This window comes from Bicyclus anynana, chromosome Z (genome assembly GCF_947172395.1).
Source record: "Bicyclus anynana chromosome Z, ilBicAnyn1.1, whole genome shotgun sequence".
Classification (NCBI taxonomy): Eukaryota; Metazoa; Arthropoda; class Insecta; order Lepidoptera; family Nymphalidae; genus Bicyclus; species Bicyclus anynana.
Window position 1 is genome coordinate 8,460,270 of NC_069110.1, and position 21,482 is coordinate 8,481,751.

General features: G+C 33.6%; 1 protein-coding gene and 1 long non-coding RNA gene across 4 annotated transcripts; one reads left to right on the top strand and one right to left on the bottom strand.

Annotated features, from left to right (window-relative positions):
• Positions 1 to 32: 32 nt before the first annotated feature.
• LOC112052368 (palmitoyltransferase ZDHHC16B) lies at positions 33 to 21,396 on the bottom strand. Of its 3 annotated transcripts, none has more exons than XM_024091606.2 (5): positions 21,257 to 21,396; positions 9,756 to 9,903; positions 8,867 to 9,058; positions 7,577 to 7,832; positions 33 to 5,754 (listed from the first exon to the last, which is right to left on the bottom strand). In XM_024091606.2, the coding sequence occupies exons 2-5, from the start codon at positions 9,834 to 9,836 to the stop codon at positions 5,249 to 5,251; spliced, it is 1,035 nt and encodes a 344-aa protein (XP_023947374.1). In that variant the 5' UTR covers positions 9,837 to 9,903; positions 21,257 to 21,396; the 3' UTR covers positions 33 to 5,248. The 3 variants fall into 3 exon arrangements, with proteins under 3 accessions (XP_023947374.1, XP_023947211.1, XP_023947296.1); XM_024091443.2 differs by lacking the exon at positions 21,257 to 21,396 and adding an exon at positions 11,138 to 11,398; XM_024091528.2 differs by lacking the exon at positions 21,257 to 21,396 and adding an exon at positions 10,646 to 10,955.
• Positions 15,382 to 19,528, top strand: LOC112052558 (uncharacterized). Its single transcript, XR_002887316.2, has 3 exons — positions 15,382 to 17,120; positions 17,341 to 17,375; positions 18,196 to 19,528. It is a non-coding gene; the product is annotated as an uncharacterized LOC112052558 (long non-coding RNA).
• Positions 21,397 to 21,482: the final 86 nt, after the last annotated feature.

Here is a 21,482-nt window from a genome sequence, read left to right on the forward strand (position 1 = left end):
TACACAAGGGTGTTGAAAAACCAAACAAAACAGAAAGAAAAACAATTTATTTAATAAACCGCACATGTGCGAGAGGTAGATACTAAAAAGTACAAAAGAAAGTAAAAAAATATGAAAGTTTAAACGCAAAAAGAGGAATTGGTAATTCTTAACATTAACTTACATAAATACTCTTTAAATAAATGACTAGTAATTCACCAGAACCCTGAATCCGTATCACATTTCGTAGGCGACTTTTTTTGCATTTTGTCCCTCTTGGGGTAATTTGACCACGAGCGGCGATCACGAGAGCATGGGTTTTGTGAAAATAAAAACGGTCTCTTTATGTGAGCACATCAATTACAACATTTATGCATACAAAATGTATAAGAATAAGGTGAGCTTATGAGTAATACAGATTCTTAACGTTAACATCAACAATGTAATACACTAATTTAAAGAGATTTTTTAAATAATATAGATTTATTAACTAGTATTGAAAATAAACAAAAGTATACTAAACAAAACAAACGCAAATTACCATACAGGGCAGATAGTTTTAGAACTAAACTTAAGCAGCAAGATTTTAATTTTACACGAACCACAAAAGTTTCGTTTGTTATATGATCATATAATAATGTCACAAAATGCAATTCTACTATCCTACTAATATTATAAACACGAAAGTTTGTATGGATGTTTGTTACAATTTAACGCCGCAACTACTGAACCGATTTGACTGTTTGATTCAGATAATACCTTGCATTAACACCATGCAATAACCCATGAATTTTTTCGGGTTATAAATAACCTATATTTATAACCCGAAAAAATTCATGGGTTTTGCGAAAAATGAATTCCACGCCGACGAAGTCGTGGGAGTCCGCCAGTAAGTAATAAATTAAATGGCACGGAAATCGGGGCCCAGTACGTACTATATTTTAAAGAGTAAATAATTTATGTTACGATTTAATAATTATACTTATACCTAAAGTATACTAAGAAAACTTCTGTAGGTATAAGAAAATATTCTTATTTTCCTACACATATGCTCTGAGGCATAATCAACACTTAAGAAGATTTATCTAAATAATATCTATTAGATCACATTTAAAGTTAATACAGAAAAAAAGACTGGAAATGTAAAAAGTACTAGCATCACTATAATCTAATCAGAGTTCAATATCATTTTAAACGTTGTTTAGGTAAATATTAATAGCATATCGTTTGTCCTAGTACAATAATCTGATTTGAGCACCTACTATATATATACCTAATAAAAACGATACATAGTTTTATATTATTACATAAAGAGATCCCTTGAAATGTGTAGTTTTTATTTGAAAATGGACGCCATAAATTATTTATTAAACTTTCCATTTGTCAAACATTTTAACATTTAAATCAGCCTTCACGTTTTGACATCTGTAAAATCTACAGCATCAATCAACAGTCAAACTTATTAGATCCGTTTGACCCCCTCTTAGGCCGGCCGCATACACTCGTTTTCCGTATTTGTTTTCCTAATTTCGATTTGGAATTCTGTGATAATATTTACGCAGACTTACATTTTTCTTAATTCGGAATGTATAGTCAGTACGGATAGTGATAGCATTTTATCCGCGCCAAGACGGAGAGCAATGATTTGTTAGCAACTAGAGGACGCCCACAACTTCATCCGCGTGGAAATCGATGTGAATTTTCAACCCTTATTAATTCCCTTATATTATCGCAGGGTTCTCGGGAGTATTTCCCATTACTTCAAGGTGTTGACAAGTCTACTTATAGGAGCCGAACTGCATAACTAATATTTTTTTAACTAAAAAATAAAAACTTTTATGTTTTCATACAAAGTAATTCAAATAATTCCGAATATCCATGTAAGAAACGCCCACTATCCTTTCATTTTAAAATACGTAAAACTTGGCTACGTCATAATTATAAGGATTTATGGGACACATTTTAAGATATATTTACAAAAGAAATGTTATTTACACAACACATGAATGATGAGGAACACATGTTCCTAGAACATTTTTAACTAATTTTCGGTAGAGAAAATAACCCCTGAGTTATGCGAAATACTCCCCAGCACTCTGTATATATAATAAATAGTTCACTAATCATTTTACAAAAATAGAACTCAAATCAGGAACGATTTATATTAAAAAAAAAAGAACTTCAACCTCTTTTTAAGCGCGGAATTTGTTCCGATCGGATAAAAGTCGTACGTGTGTGTCATTTAGTGTATTTCATTTGGTTTTCCAAACACGGAAAACGAGTGTATCCGGCCGACCTTAAGCTAGGAACAATCTGACGCGTTGACCTTTCATTTTTATTTTACAAACAACGCGCGACTATCTATATCTACCGCGCAGTGTCGCGTAAGGCATATCTCTTCGTAAGGCATAAGTCAGGCCTAACTGAAAGTAAAATATGTACCATGTACAATGTACATGGTTATCCATATATAGTCTCTTTCCAGTTAGGCATAAGGAACACACAGATTCTGCATCGCGCCTCGCTACTACATACATTTGCCGACCATCGATGTACATTCAGTGGCGTACACTACAGATGCATACAAGCAATGCATACCCTGAGGATTCATTAGGAACCAGTATTGGAGGAGGAATTTTCCATTATGTACAATTTTTACCCATAGTGCATACCCTAGTTAAAAACCTTGTGCACGCCACAGTGTACATTTGTCAACATCCTTGTGCCGATGACGTCAAATCAATCAGAGTATGTATCATCTGAACCTAGACTTAAATACACACGTTTGATAGCTCATAGGATGTGATGAGACAGCTCAGTGTCGTATATTCAGAAGAGATAGATAACACAGTGTAAGAAATAGTAGTCTCGAGACGAATATGACGTCAGGTGGCGCGACTTGTTTCCGTAAAAAGTGGGGCGTTAGAGAGGGGTGCCGATCGGTTGTCGGGAACGACTTGCGATATAAGGCGCTCGTTGTACGATCGACTTCAGTGTGCTCGTGGCGTTCGAGCCATCCACATCTTTTGTTGTGTAATTCTTTATGGGATGTTACTTGGGATAGGCGGGGAGAGTGGCTCGAGTAGAAAAGGGAAGTGTTTGTTAACAGAAAAAGGTACCTTTTAACCCTACACACATCGATCACAAGTGCGTGACTCCAATCAAGGTCATTCTCTACCATTCTAGAGTCTTAATTTGGTTACAGTTTGATATGTTAATTAAGTTGGCCTTATTAATGTTGTAAATTGTAACATTTGTTTGACATTAGTTTTCTTATTGCTTGTAAACCACTTCTGAGTCTGCTAAAACAGTTAACATGTAGATACCTCATGTTGAGTTACTAAGAGGATTACTTACTCGGGATGTGAATTATTGGATGCCAATTTATCTAGGAGACGAAGTCGACGCAAATCTATCAAAACTCTAGATCACGTTCAAGTCTCAAAGCACATATGAAATAGAATATACAGTAAATACCTTCCAGAAATTACTCAAGCAATGGGTATCTATCGGTATTACTGCTTGCTACAGAATACAGAATTTCTGGATGGTATTCCTATGAGCTAACAAATTAAACAAAATTCTATATCTGATCAATTTAGATAGTATTACAACAACAGACTATTATAAAGATCGAATGTAACATTGTTATAGTCTGAGAATTCAATAATATCTCAGAAAATACGAATTCTAGAAAATTGGTAAGTTAACAAGACTGTATAATGTACTGTATATATGGCTATACATTGCTATATTTATGATAGAAATACTTGAATTGAGAGCTCTGTAGGTAAACACAACATTATAATACATTCGTTTTGTTACTGTGATTTTATACAAAGTATTTAATTAATTGGGAGAGGACAAAGAAATCTTAATACCCCTTTTTACTAAAACTAGGCGAAAGCAGTATGAAATTTGGCACAGTTATTGTTTATATGGATAAAAAGATAGAAATACATACATTAATTAAATTAAAATTCACTGACACTATTGCTTGAATGACACAAAATTTAGACACACATACAATGTGGTATTATTGAATGTCAAAATTGACAATAATGTTGATTTAAAACAAAGTTTTTTTTTATTTCTGAGTAGCTATCTTAAAATCTTTGATTATATAGGTACAGTTTTATGAATTATAGTTTAATTCCGACTAATCCATAAATAAATTAGACATACTTCATCTTAAAATGGATTATCACTTACTGGCTAGTCACCAATTTTTCATGGATCATTTAAGAAATGAGAATTTTTTTTGAGTGATTACATATTATTCCATTTTCCTACAAAAACACCATGTTTAATTCATCAAAGACATTAAAAAGAACTCAGTTGGTTTTCTTCCTGTATAGTTCAAAATTTGCAAGCACTATCCCACTAAAACGAAGCATGCTGCAGGCTACAACATCTGTACTAACAATAGGGATGATGACAGTTTCTTTAAATTGTATATGAATTAGGAGTATGCTAATAGTAAAGCAATTTTGTAAAAGTAACGGGAAATCTGCGATCATTATTTTCGTAGCTACAGGGATTTAAAGGGTCAGATTTGCGGCGCCGCCGCGGATCCTTGAAAAACGCCCCATACAAAATGTTACGATTTAATGACGTCGTAGGTGCATAATGTTAGTTTTGTATGGGCGATCAAAGAAAATTACTAATATCTTTGTTATTTGTGCGTTTACGAGTATAGTTCACATATTGAAAAATGTCACATTTAATGCAAGGAAGCTAAAACTGTATGAATTTTCATCTAATTACGATAAAAGATTTTTAATAGTTTTTGAAATTCAATAATTTTATTTATTTTGCAAATCACGATCGTCAGAAACGTCCGGCTTTGTGTCAGTCAATCTTTGCTTTTTATGTATTGTCAACATTGACTTTATTTACCCAATGTATCATAAAAAACATTATATTCAAACCTAGTCATCATCCCTATTAATAATATGTTCAAGCGTGTCCAATCGAGAAAAGAAATCTTGATTAAGTACAATCACATTACTCCATGTACACTTTGGTACAAATACTTGCTACCAAATCAGGATATAGCAAGTTGTGAATATGGTTGTCCTGCTTCAGTCTTATTTTAATAAATACTTTTCCTTAACTCTCAATCTCACTATTTCATTACCTTACAGTAACATCTAAACTCCGTCGTAAATGACAACAAAATGAAAATAATGTACATTAACTACAGTTCTAATTACTATTATAAAAGAAAAACAAATTCGAAGTTTGTAAATACTTTGACAATGTAGATTTAGGGCCAGTCTTCGATCCCGTTATTCGCAATGTGCCACGTCAGCCCAGTCCCAGTCGGTGGATGGGGCGACGGTAGTAAAATATGCCTCAGAAACGTACGGCCTTGTGTCAGACCCAAGAACAGCTTCCAATTTTTCTGTCGGCCAAAGTTATAGGGGTTCCTGAACTGGTGATTCGTGTGGGTCTTCCGCAGAGTGGCGTTGAGATGCGACTCTATACTCGTTTCCCCTCGAGTTATATTCTTCGCGTGTACTATAGTCAGGGAGCCAAGAGCGAAGAACACCGACAGACACATGATCACCATAAAAACGACGGCCTTCCGCTTCAGCGCATGAGCAGTGATCCGCTGGGCCTCTGTGATGATGACGGCGGGTAAATTGTGCGCTCGGGGAAGGTTCTCGGAATCATATTCGGCAATAACCTGGACCGGTACAAGCACGCCGCTCTGATTCATACGCACCGGGTGTCCAATCAATTCCGGATCGTCTTCCTGTGTAAGGCCACCTATAAATAATAGATAAATTCTTTTGATGAATCACCTACACAATTAATGTAGGTTGGCAGTAGCAGTGGCGGAGGAAAAAGTCGATAATGTCGGTAAACGCTAGCCTTAGGCGCCTAAGAGGGCATCGCAAAACGATTTTTAACAAGTTGTTCAGTCATTCGCAATCCGTTCGCGTGAGTTATAAAATATTCTATAAATAATTATATAATAAAAGATATTAGATTCAATATAGGATGGTGTGAGTGTCAGTTTGTGATTAAAAAAGCTTAAATGGATTAGTAAAATACAGATTAACGCTCCGGCACTATAGCACAGATACAGAAATAAGATATTCAATATGGCCTTAGGCCATATCGAATCCAGAGGTATACCTCCGGAGGCCTTTTTGAGGTTTAATGGTTTAACATTTCCGTATAATTATTGGAAAATAATATGAAACGTAATATACATTGATCTATTACGATGCACCATCCATATATTGTACACACAATATAGTACTAATCGCTCAGCCGTTTCGGAATAAATATTTAAAAAAGACTGACCAATTTGGGGTCAGCAAAATTTTTGAAATATCTATATCTTGATTATAAAAAATGTCAATCAAACTGAAATTAATCCAGTCTAAAACTGATATTATCTTATAATAAATGACACCAATTTGGACATTGTAAGTGTCCTTTCTTACTGAAAGAAGCAAGAAAGCAAGAATTTCATAGCAAGACCCATAACTCAAATCCGGAAACTCTAATTGTCTGTAGCCGCAAAGCTTTTGTAGTTATTTATAGTTTAGCTTTATAGTTATTTTTGAAAAAGTCACTGAACAGAGAATTGTGTAGAAATGTGAAAACTAGTGGCCCTTGGAATGTTGGTTTTGGAAGCACAGCATCAAAAACATTAATACTGATACAAAAAATACTTAATTTAAGTACAACTTTTGGAAAATACGTAAATCGATAAAAAATAAAAGTAAAAAGTCGCATAGATTTGTATGTCATAAGTCCACCACGCTGGCCCAATGCGGATCGGCAGACTTCACACACGCAGAGAATTAAGAAAATGCTCTGGTATGCAGGTTTCCTCATGATGTTTTCCTTCACCGATTGAGACACGTGATATTTAATTTCTTAAAATGCACACAACTGAAAAGTTGGAGGTGCATGCCCCGGACCGGATTCGAACCCACACCCTCCGGAATCGGAGGCAGAGGGCTGGGCTATCACGGCCCTATCTATCTATGTCATAGTATCATTGATAAATTATCACGATAATCCCATAGGAACGTGCGTGAAGCCGCGGCGCACAGCTAGTATATTATTATATATCAAACGTGTATATGTATTAATTATTTTGATTTGATCTCACAAAGGGTTCCAACGGTTTAGACCAAATTGTTTATTTGGTTTTGTTATAAATAATAATGCTTTTTAAGTTCACCAGGCAATCTTACACAAAATAAGGGTTCCGTTTAATACTACGTACGTTCGGAACCCTAAAAAGAAACATTATATTTTTTATTCCATCTTCTATATCTATGAAGTAGTTGGACTTATTGTACAAATACTGCAAAACTTTACAAGATGGCACAATAATCTATATAATAAATAAGAACAATAAATTTCCAAAAAAAGCTACATAGGTTGGTCGAATAATATATAAATAGGCTTAAAAACATCAAACGGTTCTTAATTTATCACATATTTTGTAACAAATGAATTCAGGGGTAGGGTAGGGTAGGAGTAGGGTAGGGGTAGGGTGGGGGTAGAGGTAGGGTAGGGTATATGAAATAAAAATAAGAATATTCTGTTGCATTAATACACTTACCGTTATCATTTACCCATAGAACTTGATATCCCAAATCAAATCCAGCAATTATTAGGAATGATACTCCAGTGACCATGTAAACCATGTACAGGAAAAAGTAACGTGCATTAAAGTATCCAATACAATTGTTCAGCCAGGGGCAATGGTGATCCATGCACAGGACACATTTGTCGCAAACTGAGCAGTGATGAGTACGCGGCGGTTTGGGTGACAAACATTTCTTACATATGCTAGCGGCTTCCGATATCATTGCTCCCTGTAAGAAATCAAAAATTTACCTTTATCATTTACTATGCAATGACCCTTGTAGACATATACACCTAGATCTAGTTAGGTAGGTTCAATTTTGAGAAAGAGGTGAACCGCCGAATCCAACTCGGCTTGGCAACAGTTGGGGAAACTTCGCGATATCTTTTCGTCCGAAATTCCTCAGTGGCTGAAGACAAAAGTCTTCGAACAGTGCGTTTTGCCAGTGATGACATGACCTATGGTTCCGAGACTTGCTAACTAAGGGCCTTATAAGAAGGCTCAGAGTCACACAGCGGGCGATGGAACGAGCTATGCTCGAAGTATCTCTGCATGTTCGAATCAGAAATGAAGAGATCTGCAGAAGAACCAAAGTCACCAACATAGCTCAACAAGTCGCTAAGCTGAAGTGGCAATGGGCGGGGCACATAGTACGAAGAGCCGATGGACGTTGGTGTCTCAAGGTGCTGGAATGGCGACCCCACAATACAAAGCGCAGTGTTGGTAGACCCCCCACCAGGTGGGGGGGTCTACCAGGTGGACTGACGACATCAAGCGAATCGCAGGGATTTGCTGGATGGAGGTGACTCAGTATTGTGATGTTTGGAAGTCCCTACAAAAGGCCTATGTCCAGCAGTGAACGTCCATCGGCTGATCTGATGATGCAATGACCCTTGGTTTCATCCGCGTAGTTCCCGTTCACGTGAGTATGAAAATAAAATATAGATTCTCACAAATAACGTGGCATTGTCAAACAAATCACAATGTCAATTGTCCTAACAATAACAAATATATAAAACCAAGAATCATCCAAATTGGTATAGTTGTTTGAAAGTTATGGGCGCACATGTATTTTTATTTATATAGATTTGTTAGTAATAAGAATTATCTCTTCTTTGTCTTAGAAGAATCTTATTTTCATTTGTAACCAAACGTATTAACCAGTACAAATATTTATTAATTAAAGTTATATTAATTATTATAGCTTGGCTTTATTTTATTGGATTAGATATAACCTAAAAATATAACAAAATTTTTACTTACATCAGGTGGATGTCCAGGAGATGTAGTAACACCCATATAATAATGGAATATTATATTAATCAAAAGCCAATTCCCAAAAATTACTAAAAACACAGTAATATATGGATTTCTCTCCCACCAATAAGGCAGCCCCACCCAATATGCAATTGCCACTACGGCTGCTGTCAAAACTGTCACGCAGAAAACAAAAACCTAAAATCAATTCATTTAATTAGTATTTAATTATGTTTTATAAATGACCTAGTCTATATAACTTAACTTCTGTATTTTTTTTTCAAATATATTTGCCATATCTTATAAACACGATGGACGTTGGGGTCCCAAGGTGCTGGAATGGCGACCCCGCACTACAAAGTGCAGTGTTGGTCGACCCCCACCAGGTGGACTGACGACATCAAGCGAGTTGCAGGTATTCGCTGGATGCAGATGGCTCAGTTTCGTGATGTTTGGAACTCCCTACAAAAGGTCTATGTCCTGCAGTGGACGTCCATCGGCTGACATGATGATGATATCTTATAAATAAGGTCAATATTCCCACTCCTTTCTAACTACTTGGAAAAGATTGTAAATAATGAAATAGGAATAGGTACAACACTATTCCAGCAGGCGTGGATTGAATTTTGACCTCATGGTGTAAAGTAAGAACCCTTCACCGTTTTTAAAATTGAGGTTTTAATTTTATTTGCACTAATATGCCAAAATATTATTATGTAGGTTTAAACAATAGACCATTCTACACTTCAATTTTTAACTTTCACTATGTTGAAATCAGTGGTAAGAAAAAGGTCTTCATTCAATAGACAATTACAACTATAAACACTATTTTTAGATAAACACTATAAACACTATTTTTAGAGTCTTTACAATAATTAATAAACTTAAAGCATACCTTTCCTAAACATCCTGCAAAGTTGTCAACAAACCAAAAAATAGGTTCAAAAAGACAATCAACCAAGTATCCCTGGCTCATGTGTGTGTTATATGTCAATGTACGGAATGTTAATACAGCCTGGAATATTCTCCAGTTGATGGCCCTCCTGAAAGAATATAATTAATTAATCACAAGTAACAAAAATCAAGCGTGAGAGCTGTGACAGCCCAGTGGATATGACCTCTGCCTCTGATTCCGGAGGGTGTGGGTTCAAATCCGGTCCAGGGCATGCTCCTCCAACTTTTCAGTTGTGTGCATTTTAACAAATTAAATATCACTTGTCTCAAATCGTGATGGAAAACATTGTGAGGAAACCTGGATACCAGATAATTTTCTTAATTCTCTGCGTATGTGAAGTCTGCCAATCCGCATTGGGCCAGCCTGGTGGACTATTGGCCTAACCCCTCTCATCTTGTGTGGAGACTTGAGCTCAACAGAGAGCCGAATGTGGGTTGATAATGAACAAAAATCAAATCGAAAATATTTCCCACCCACCAGTTCCTTCTGCACCAATGTTTCTTAAAGTTTTATTATATGGTTATTAAATATAAGATGAATAAATATATGCCTCAAAAGCTGGAAATAAATGAACAGTATCTCTATTGCAAGTGTATTATGAGCAGTGTTGTAGTAAAATTGTTCTAATCACCTTCAAACCAATCTATAGAAAGACAGGTAAGTTTCATACAAAGCTGAAATTTCATTCTAATACAAGATATTTATGATTGAATAGCATAAATTTATACAAAAAGAGCTAGTTTTTTCATAAAATCATATCCACTTGAACAATTACAAAAGATAGTTTAGTAGTCATTTATTTTAAAAGATGATTAGTTTTATGTACTTACTTGGCAGTCTATAAAATATAAATGTTATGAATTTGAAATTGACTGTGTGTTCTTCTTGATAATAATTATAGATTGTGGTAACTCAGTGGATAAATGAAAATCAATAATCAAAAATAATGGTAGGTGACAGATAGGATATGACAAGAAAAATAACAGTAACAGTTAACACCATAGATAACACAATTCAACTTTTAAGTACCAATGTGTTTAATATTGTATCAACAAGTATATTATAAATCACATGAACCCAATGATGTTAGAATAGTTTATATAAACCAAATTCGATATTTACAACTGGCACACAAAACATATTACAGCGGCGTTGTCAACGGCGTGATGACAGTCCAGCGACAGAGCTCAGGCACGGTAAAACTATGCTAAATTAGCATAGTTTTAAGGTGCCATTTGCGGTCCACGGATAACCTATCTAACTATTTTTTCATCCTACATTATTGCATGAACCGATATAAAGAACAATATATACTCACTCACCTAATATTTTCGTACAATCGTCGTAAATTAAATATGCTTCTCCACTGAACAAGCACCATGTTATTTGACGATTAAAAAATAAGTAGATTATGATTTAGAAATATTAATTCAATATTTATTATTCGATATATTTTTATTTTATTTTATATCGTAGCGAATTTCATTTATAAATTTGGATAGGAAATAAAATAATAACAAGAACATTAGCTGGAAAAATTTAGATTCTCAAAGAAAATTTGCAAATGATTGACATTGACAATCACAGACGCTGACACTCTCACCACACATACACAGACATTAGACTCGTTGAAAATAACCATAAACAATATATATCCATAATAATATTATCTTTGCAGATAATGGATAATATTACTAGGTACGCAAAATCATTTGAAAGTTCGTTACATTAGAGCTTTTATTTATACAGATACACTAGTTTTGTTTATTTAAAAATACCAAATAGTTATGGTTTTACATGCATTCAAACTTCGCATGCATAAATATCGACTACCGCCACATAGATTTACGATTCGATACGAGTCGCGATATTGTACGTGACGTCATCATACAACATTTGCTCACCTGATAAAGACAATTTCGAAACTTCTGCCTTACCTACTGACGAACTAATGGTTAAAATTGATTTTTTTTTGTGTTCAAAAGCCCATTTATCGAGGAAGGAGGAATCTCGGGAATTAATTAACGAATCGAAATAATTCTTTCACAAGTATTTTTTGTTTTCAATGGAGAATACAGACAGCTAACATTAAAAAATAGTGAACATTTTCCAATAACAACGTCTCTCTACAACATAGAAATAAAATGATACTCCCTCCACGCTCTACAATGTCAGTGACAAAATTTTATATTTTTTTCATTAAGGCTTCGTTGCAATGTATGCATAATAAATATTGTTTTCAAATAAGTCTAAAGTCCATTGAATTTTTTTTTGACGCAATTTTATTTTTGGGATATGTAATGGGGTCAATAGAAGCTTAACCTCAAGTTTGTGGAGTCGCTACCCTTACGTGTGGCCTAACCATTGCCACTTCAGCTTCACGAGTCGTTGAGCTAAGTCAGTGCCTTTGGTTCGTCTGCGGATCTCCTCATTTCTAATTCGATTACACAGAGAAACCCCAAGCATAGCTCGCTCCATCGCCCGCTGAGTGACTTTGAGCCTTAATAAGGCCCATAATGAGCGACCAAGTCTCGGATCCGTAGGTCACCGCTGTCAACACGCACTGCTGCTCTGCTGCCAGCGCCTTCGTAATTTGGAGGTGCCAAACTTCTCGGTTCTGTAGTTTTGGGAAGACAGTGGTGTAGCCTAACTTCACTTCTTAAATCTGAGAGCCTAACAGTGCTCAGGTTATTCTTCGTTACGTTTATTCTTAGTTTTAGTACATAACGTTCCAACTATGCTTTTAAAGAAAAGTAAAAGATATTAATTACAATCTGAAACATTTTAAAATATACAATTCATAAATATTTTTTCGTTTAATTAATGTTTTAAGTGTATCTGGAATTTGGATACATTGATAATCTAAGATTTAGAACAATTGAGCAAAATAACCAAAGTGATGAAAAAATTTTGTACTCCATTAAAAAAATCAGCTTGAAAAATAGATTCTTCGATTAAACGATCTCAGAATGCTATCCCTACCCCGTATTCCTACGGGAACGGAAACCACGCTGGTGAAACCGGGCGGCGTCGTTGTTTGTTAGGCAGCGTAGAGCAAAAATTACAGTGTATTATGGCGTAGAGACCGTCACGTTGCCAGTCGCGTTAGTGATTTTGTGCAATAATGTTGTGTTGTAATTATTGATAATGTTTTGCGTTAAAATAATAGTTTATAGTCGGAGGATTAATTCTAGTCAGTAAAATGACAAGTGCAACTGTCACTGAAATGTTATTTTATTATTAAAATGACTGTTTAATGACAGTTGCTGCAGTCATTTTACTGACTGGAATTAATACTCGTACTTTATTGTGGGCATGGAAAACATGTCGGGCAGGAAAAGGAAGGATGAGTGTTGAGTTTTAAAGTCACAAGCCCTGGGACCTGCTCGAGGTGTTTCCTCTACCACAAAATAATGGTAAAATCACTGACGCTGCTACCCGTCACTTATCATTAAGTCGGATCTCGTACTAAGACCCTCAACATTACTTTCCACCAGGCATGATTGCAATCAAGCGCAAGCCTATTCTGAATAAAAAAGCTAATTAGCATAGATTTAATACACATATTATTATTCTTTTAGTATCACAAGAATAGTACGTATTTAATATATATTAAATTAAACTAATTAATCAAACCTCTTTGATCACTTCTCTCATCCACGGAATGTCTACGGATCATTCTTTGATCCTTTGACACCTATATATAATGGACCTGTGACAAATTTACGTCAAATTTGGTCAAGGATTTAATTTTTTAAAGAATAAACAAAATTTTTTCGTAACCTCTCTAACTTAAAGAAAGCTACCTTAATGGAGCGAGATAGATATTTTTTTAGTCATTGCGTAAAGAGGTTAGACATATTTTACATCAATTATGTCAATTGTGACCAAATTATCTTTTGTTTTTGTCGACCCACCCAAAATGGTTATTGTTGTGGTTCCGGTGTAACGGTATTCGAAATATTACGAAAATAATAACCAATAGCTTGTGAATCGCAAAATAAATTAAATATTATACAATAGTGAAGTGTGCAGTTGTTGCCTGCACCAACAAAACCCAAACAAAACTAGCGGGAATTTCATATCACAAGTAAGTATTAAAATCTTTGAGTTTTCTGTTGATATTGAGTATTTTAAAGGTATTTTTTTTTAATTAGGCCCATTGACTAATTCAAAGCTTTACAATAGGCGGTTTTAAGGGCAATCCTTTAAAGAATTGAATTATTTCACAAGTTTTGGTTTGACCGTAAACGTAGTGTTGGGAAAATATTGTTTACATTATCGATGAATAGTGAACAATTGATTTGTTTCGCTATATCACCGAAATAAGCGAAAACGTATAAATTAGGTAATACATTATTTTATGTTCTATATGTATAGTTATTTTATATTTTTCAGATTTCCAAAAAATCATGATTAAAGACTAAAATGGTTAAACAGCATTAACAGACCTAATTTCCATCACGATACAGCTGCATATGTAGTGATCATTTTAAAAAGGATTACATTAATTTAACATTATGCTTTCCGCGCATCAAAGACAATGCCTGCCCATCTATCCCGGTGAGAATCCTTTTTCATAGTATTTATTCTTGTTTGTGATAATATAGGAATTCCCTCATTTTAAAATATCTGAATAATAGCAAATTTTAATTTTAACATTTATTTATATAATTTTTTTATTGTGTCCAATAGTGTAAGAGAAAGATATCATTCACAAATTTGAAAAAAAGATTTTGCTGGTTGGTTGCTTTATGTACCTACTCATATAAATACTAATGTTGCCTTTATAGTAATATTTTAGTAGATGTAACCAAAGAATAAAAATTACCTATTGCAGAATTTATCACCTGAGCAACAAGTAAGACAACCTTTGCAAGAAGTAAACCTTAATCTGTTATTAGAGAGTCATGACAATGCTGTTTCCCAAAATGGAATATAATTAGTATTGTATTGTATTGTCAAAAACATATCTAAAAACTAAAATTTTCTTGTAACAACGTCTCAAAAAAAACATTTAAAAAAAATTGTCTAGTAGAACGATAATCAAATTTTAAAAGACCATTTATAAAAAAGTGTCAATTTTGTTATGTATAACGTATAACGTTGTATCAAAAATTGTAAGTGTTGCAACTTCTATAAATAAATTTTGTTGATGAATTACGATTTTTGTTTCCTATTGCCTTGGTTTAGTATTAGTCTGGTAGTCTAGGACAACATCATATTCATCAGATAGTAATCGTTATACAATCAATACATAAACACAGGCCAACGTTCGTGTGTGCCAATACAAAACATTGTATAGTTTAAATAATTTATACTATACAATGTTTATTAAATACCACAGAGTAACCAGAGAGTCTTTAGAAACTGCGTGCGTGCAACCCATAAAACAAACAAAAGTCACGCGTCTCCTTGACATTTGCATATAAAAACAATTACGTAAATTGATATAATAATCAAAAAAAAATACTCCATCTTATTTCTTTAGTTTTTAAAATATTTAGAAACAATTAACGCCATTTCTCTTGAATAATATTGAAAATTACTGATGCGACGGTTCGTATCGTACTGACAAGAGAACGTATTCGTTTTTGAATTTCATATTCGTAGCGGGTACGACATCGTCATGTTCCGTACGCTCCATCTGTATATTATTGATTAATCAGTGTTAAATACAAAACACTTTAATGAGAATAGTAGATTGTTATACAAGGGGCTAAAAAGACCCATTATATACAAGGTATTTTTAGGGCCCGAGACGTAAGGCGAGGGCCGCCTAAATAGAAACCGAGTTTATAATGGGTTTAGCCCCACGTGTTACACTCTGCTTTTCACTACGATTGCGAGAAAATAAAATAGTTTAGTACAATATTCAATGATTTATTTTAATTCAAAATCAAAATCAAAAATCATTTATTTCAAGTAGGCTCAGTTTACAAGCACTTTTGACACGTCAGTTGACTATTTGTAAAGATTCTACCATCGGTTCGGAAGGCAGGCCCTGCTGAGAAAATACCGGCAAGAAACTCAACAGTTGCTCTTTTGAAAAAGTCATACAGTATTATAATTTACAATTGATAACAATTACTGTTTACATTTCTTATAGTTTTACTTCCTGTGTGAAGGTGGAAGCTGATCCAACGGCCTCCAAGCATCTTTATCATTAAGGAACTCATCGATGTTGTAGTACCCTCGACTAAGTAAATGTTTTTTAACACATTGCTTAAAGCTATGCATTGGCAGGTCCTTCACAGTCTTGGGGATCTTATTATAGAAGAGTACACCCAAACCTACAAAAGATTTTTTTACTCTTTGGAGACGATATGCAGAAATAACTAACTTATGCCCGTGTCTAGTAAGACGTGGGTTTAGATCTCCTTTTCGTTTGTACAAATTAATATTTTGTCTTACATATACTATACTGTTATATATATATTGACATGCTACTGTTAGCATACCTATTTCTTTAAACTTTTGAAGAATTGAAAATTAAATGTACAAAGTCTACAATTTACAATGAATTTCTGAAAAAAATCTAGTGTGTATTATTCACGCCAATTGTTTTTTAAATTCTCGCTTTTTAGTTTTATTTTTTTCACCGTAAAGGATATCCCATGTCTTCAAATCTCGCTCTATTCGCAACTCAATAAAAATTAAATAAAAAAGTAAACGCATTCCACAGACAAGAACGCTGCATTTCATTTCAATTTAAAGTTTTTTATTTATTTTTCAAAACAATCAGTGCCTTACCTATAATGATTCTATTTTCGAATAAAACCTCCTCCGTTTTATAGTAGGCTAGGACTTGGCTAGTACTCGTAACAGACAAGAATTAAAAAAAACAAAATTAATTTAGCCCCTAGAGGCTAATATGCTTGTTTAGTTAATATGACAGTGTTTTTGAGCAAGAGTAGTGAAAAATCAATTGTATGGAATTTTATATTATAATAATGTAAGATAGAATTTAAAATGTTTCATTTTAGTAAACATAATATTTTGTATAATTTTATATCGAGTGCTTAATTATTACCGATAAAACAGCCATAGCTCAATTTAGAGACCAAACATGGTTACCGGAAGCCTCAAAAATAATTACTTGTCACATATCCTCTATTATCTATGTCTCTAAGCTTTGATCCAATGATCTTACTTCTCTGGATTTGGATTCCCTAGTTTTCATAGATAATACATAGAGTAGACAGAGTAACTTACCTACCCTCGTTTGCCGTTTAACTACTTAAATATTGGTGTAGCTTGCTTTTACCGGCCTTATTTTCACAGAACAAAAACGCCAAAGCGAATGTAAGTATGTTATTAATAATATATTGGAAACTTTTAGGTTTTTGATTCTACAAGACTCGATCGAGTAAGTAATAGATCGATCGATCGATCTATAACGAGATTTTACATATTCGGATCTTGTCAAGCCTCGTGGTACCGCCGGGAGGTGGGAGCTATGGCGGTGCATTCGCGAAATTTCACTTTGGTTCTATGTATGATAATAGGTGATTTTTGATTGCAGGTACTAAGTAACATTTAAGAGGCTGTCCTAACAAGGTAAGAATTATTTATCTAATATCTGACCGACTATATGGTAGACAATGGCGTTAGGGTCATCAACATATAAGTACCTTGCATCAGCATATAATGGTGAATTCAGACCTATCACATAATTCTAGAAATATTGCTACAGTTTATTTGAAGTTATGTTTTTCATAAAATTCTATCATGTGCAGAACCTGGGATGGAACAAGGCATGTTTGTGTGGAATTTAATATTGACCCTGCTTTGATGAAGTAATAAAATTATTATCTTTTATTTGTATTAGATATTTTTGAGCAAATAGACTTTGAAATGTATTATGTTTGTTGTTAATATTATACATAGTGCTCTTTTTATATTTTATTGTTTGTTTTTTTTGTTTTTATGATATGTTCAAATCATCATCAAATTGAAGTGTCGGTCTGTGTTTTAAAAACAACTACGTTTTAACTTTTATCAAGTGCTTATAGTTATTTACACAATAATAACACAATATGATGAAGTTTTAAAAAAAATTGCCTGTCTTTCTGTTTGTCCAGGCTAAGCTATGGAACGGCTGCACCAATTTTAACGAGACTTTCACTGGTTAGAGGAGTCATAGAGCAACATATAGGCAACTTTTTATTTTGGAAAAATACATGATTCTCGCTGTATTAGTGAAAAACTGAATTTCTAGTGTCACAAGCAAGCAAGAAGAATATAAATAAAGAGATGCCCATAACTCTGTTGACATTAAATTCTATTTTTAACCACACATGTATTTTATGGGTCTGGAATGTTATGTATATTTTGGTCATATATTATATAACATATTTCTATTTTATATTGTCCATAGATAATAATCAACAATGGAAACATTCCAACAAATGTTCAATGAATTCTCAAATTTGGGTATTAGTTCATCACGTCATAATATTATAATAACTCATATCATTGACCCAGGAAACTTCTTTGTGCGCCAAGATATATATACACCATTAATTGAAAATATTGAAAATATGAAGCATTTAGTCAAACTTACTAAAGTGAAAATAGATCAAATGATTATTTTTGAATTTAAATCTGCAAAAGGAACTAAATATGCACGTGGTCAAATAATAACTGCTATTAACAACAGTTTCAGTGTATATGCTGTTGATTATGGCTTTTGTGAAGATTCTGTGCACCTGGATCGTATATGGAAATGCAAAACATGGCTCTCAATTGTTCCAGAAATGGCTATCAACTGTAAGCTCAGTGAGTGCACAAAGATAGGCCATGAGAATTGGATTAATGCCACTAAAGTTTTTAAACAAGAAGGTTATGGACACCAAGCTACGATGATCATACGTGATAAAGAATTATCTAAACTGGTTGTGAGGCTTTTAATTGATGGATGGAATGACGTTGCACTTCATCTACTATTATTAGGTTTAACTTTTTGCTAACCTATATTTCTATTCTATTGATTCTAAAATCAAAAGTATCCTATGAGTTTAAAGATTGAAAATTAATGTAATTAATGTAATGGTTGTCAGGCAAATAGCTCAAAATGTTTTTATGTTGCTGAAGTCAATGACGAACCATTGTGCTTAGAAGTATATGCAAGAGGCCTATGTGCAGCAGTGGATGTCCATCGGCCTATGATGATGAATAATGAAGTCAATGATAAAATCCAGAATATAAAAAATGGATAAATTCCATTTGTAAACAAATAGAATCTAGAGTTCATGGCTCTGTGTCAGTGTTTACCAACATTTTGTATATGAAAATATACAAAATGTTGAAAAGTTACATTAATAAAATAGTACAAGAATTTAATAGGATTCTTGTATTAATTTATACTATTTGTTAGACACTGGTAGAAATGTTTATGTTCACATTGACAGTTGGAAGACATTGCCAGCACAGTTCATAAGTAAAATAGATTTTTAAAATGCATTGTTCCAACCTAACTGATCTAAAATTGAATAGACATGATATTATGTTCATGGTATTAATTTTGTTATAAAATAAATTGGATGTGGGTTTAATAATCCTCATGTTGTTCAATGCTTGGAAGACAATAATTGAATTATTTCTTCTTTTGTTTTATTTTATAAGAGTTAGTACATAATATAGTTTAACGTTTATATAGTTTTTCTATAGTTTAATTTATTTTTCTATATTAAATAATTAAATTAACTAAAGGTATTTTATTTTTTCTTATTTAAGTAAACAGCTTAACTTTAAAGTTACACAGCAAACAATCACAACAAGCTATCAACAACAACCTGAGGTTTTTTTTAAACTGTGATTTAATCTGTGTGGCATAAAAAAGTATCCAAAGTTACTCCTCATAACATTAGCTGTTTGTCAATAAAAATTGGTTTGTTTTTGAGAGAAGAACAGTTTTGAGACCTTCACTTTTATTTTGAAAGGCCACAATTTAACTAGACAACCTATTTACAATGTGTCAATGTGAATATTTTCTATAATTATTGATCCCTAATAAACAACAGATGAGGGTTTACATTTCTTATGCCGGATCTCATACTATTAGTACCAAGGATAACACAAAATTGTTCTTTTGTGACTTAGACTTGTCAAGTTATACATCAACGAGTGAGTGTACATAAATATAAACCTACTGATACTCAGTGTTACCAGTATACCTTATACTTTTCTTCCATTTAACCCACATACAAGTATATTAGATTTTGATATATTATTTCTTTTGAGAAATTATATAAAAAGGTTTAATACTATAAACTGCAATTGTTAGTAAACCTTATTATTAGTATTCTTATTTCTTCATTGGTTCAATGGTTAGCCTATTGTAGCTTTGATTCACCGAAAATTCCATATAGGTACCATCATCAGGATCTTTGAATCCACTTGGATCACTTTTTTGATTAATGAAAAAAAAATATATAAAGAACACAGAATTTGAAGCTAGACATTTTTGTGAATATTAATGGACTCTCAAAATCAAGAATAGACAAAGTATTGTGGTTTTTATTTTCTAACTAAAGTCAATGTATCTGATACTGTGAACATATCGGATTAGGTACATTGAAACATGGCATTATGGCAAACAATGTTACTCCAATGGCACTAAATATCAAAAGGTTTGACTTTTGAGAAAATGGAAAACATGTATTGTACCAAGAAACTATGGACTGCATATATTTCGCAGGGAACTCCTCTAGATACATTGCTGATTGTAAATTATGTTGTTATAATGTATTGGACTTTCTAATGCTCTGCAGTTGGTGAAATGTATAGTATGTAGGTACCTATTAATTGATGACTTTATTAATTTAGTCACAGTAGAGTTCTATTTGGAATGCTAAGAAGTTATATCTTACTAAGTACAAAGAACCTACAGCTATATTATAATTAGAAGAAATGAAGATATTACTGAACTTTCTGACTCTTGATTGGGGATTTTGTTACAAAGGATTACTTGATGACTTCCTTAGTCATGTACTCAATATATATTTTAAAATTTCAGGATGTAGGGCTGAAACAGCTCCGTGGCGCAGTGGTGTGCGCGGTGGATTTACAAGACGGAGGTCCTGGGTTTAATCCCCAGCTGGGCTTCTATTGGTCCAGGTCTGGCTGGTGGGAGGCTTTGGCCGTGGCTAGTTACCCTGCCGACAAAGACGTACCGCCAAGCGATTTAACGTTCCGGTACGATGTCTTGTAAAAACCGAAAGGGGTGTGGATTTTCATCCTCCTAACAAGTTAGCCCGCTTCCATCTTAGATTGCATCATCAGTCATCACTTACCATCAGGTGAGATTGTAATCAAGGGCTAACTTGTAAAGAATAAAAAAAAACAGCTACACATTAAACTGCTATTCATATTGGTGGTATATTGGTTACATTTGATAGGTATTCAGTTTTATGATAACCAAAGTGCATTTTACTTACAGGTATTTTTAATTTACATACTTGAAGTAAACATATTGATGTCCATCACCAAAACGGAGGATGATAAACTGATAATTAAATGGTGATTTAATTTATGATCGTATCGATCATCTTAAGTCTAAACTAGGCCATAGGGACGTAAAATGTTGTTTACATTGACTTGAATGCGATTTAGTTTTTGACATATTCTCAGATGAATTATTTATAGGTAGTATCATATTTGTCT

Bases quoted from the DNA above. Each gene is read 5' to 3' on its own strand.
- LOC112052368 (XM_024091443.2), bottom strand. From the start codon at position 11,196: ATGGTGCTTGTTCAGTGGAGAAGCATATTTAATTTACGACGATTGTAC. The intron at 9,059-9,755 runs GTATGCTTTAAG...AATTGATTTTAG, and splicing joins TTGCAGGATGTTTAGGAAAG to GTTTTTGTTTTCTGCGTGAC. The intron at 5,755-7,576 runs GTAAGTGTATTA...TATTATTTATAG, and splicing joins TCTATGGGTAAATGATAACG to GTGGCCTTACACAGGAAGAC.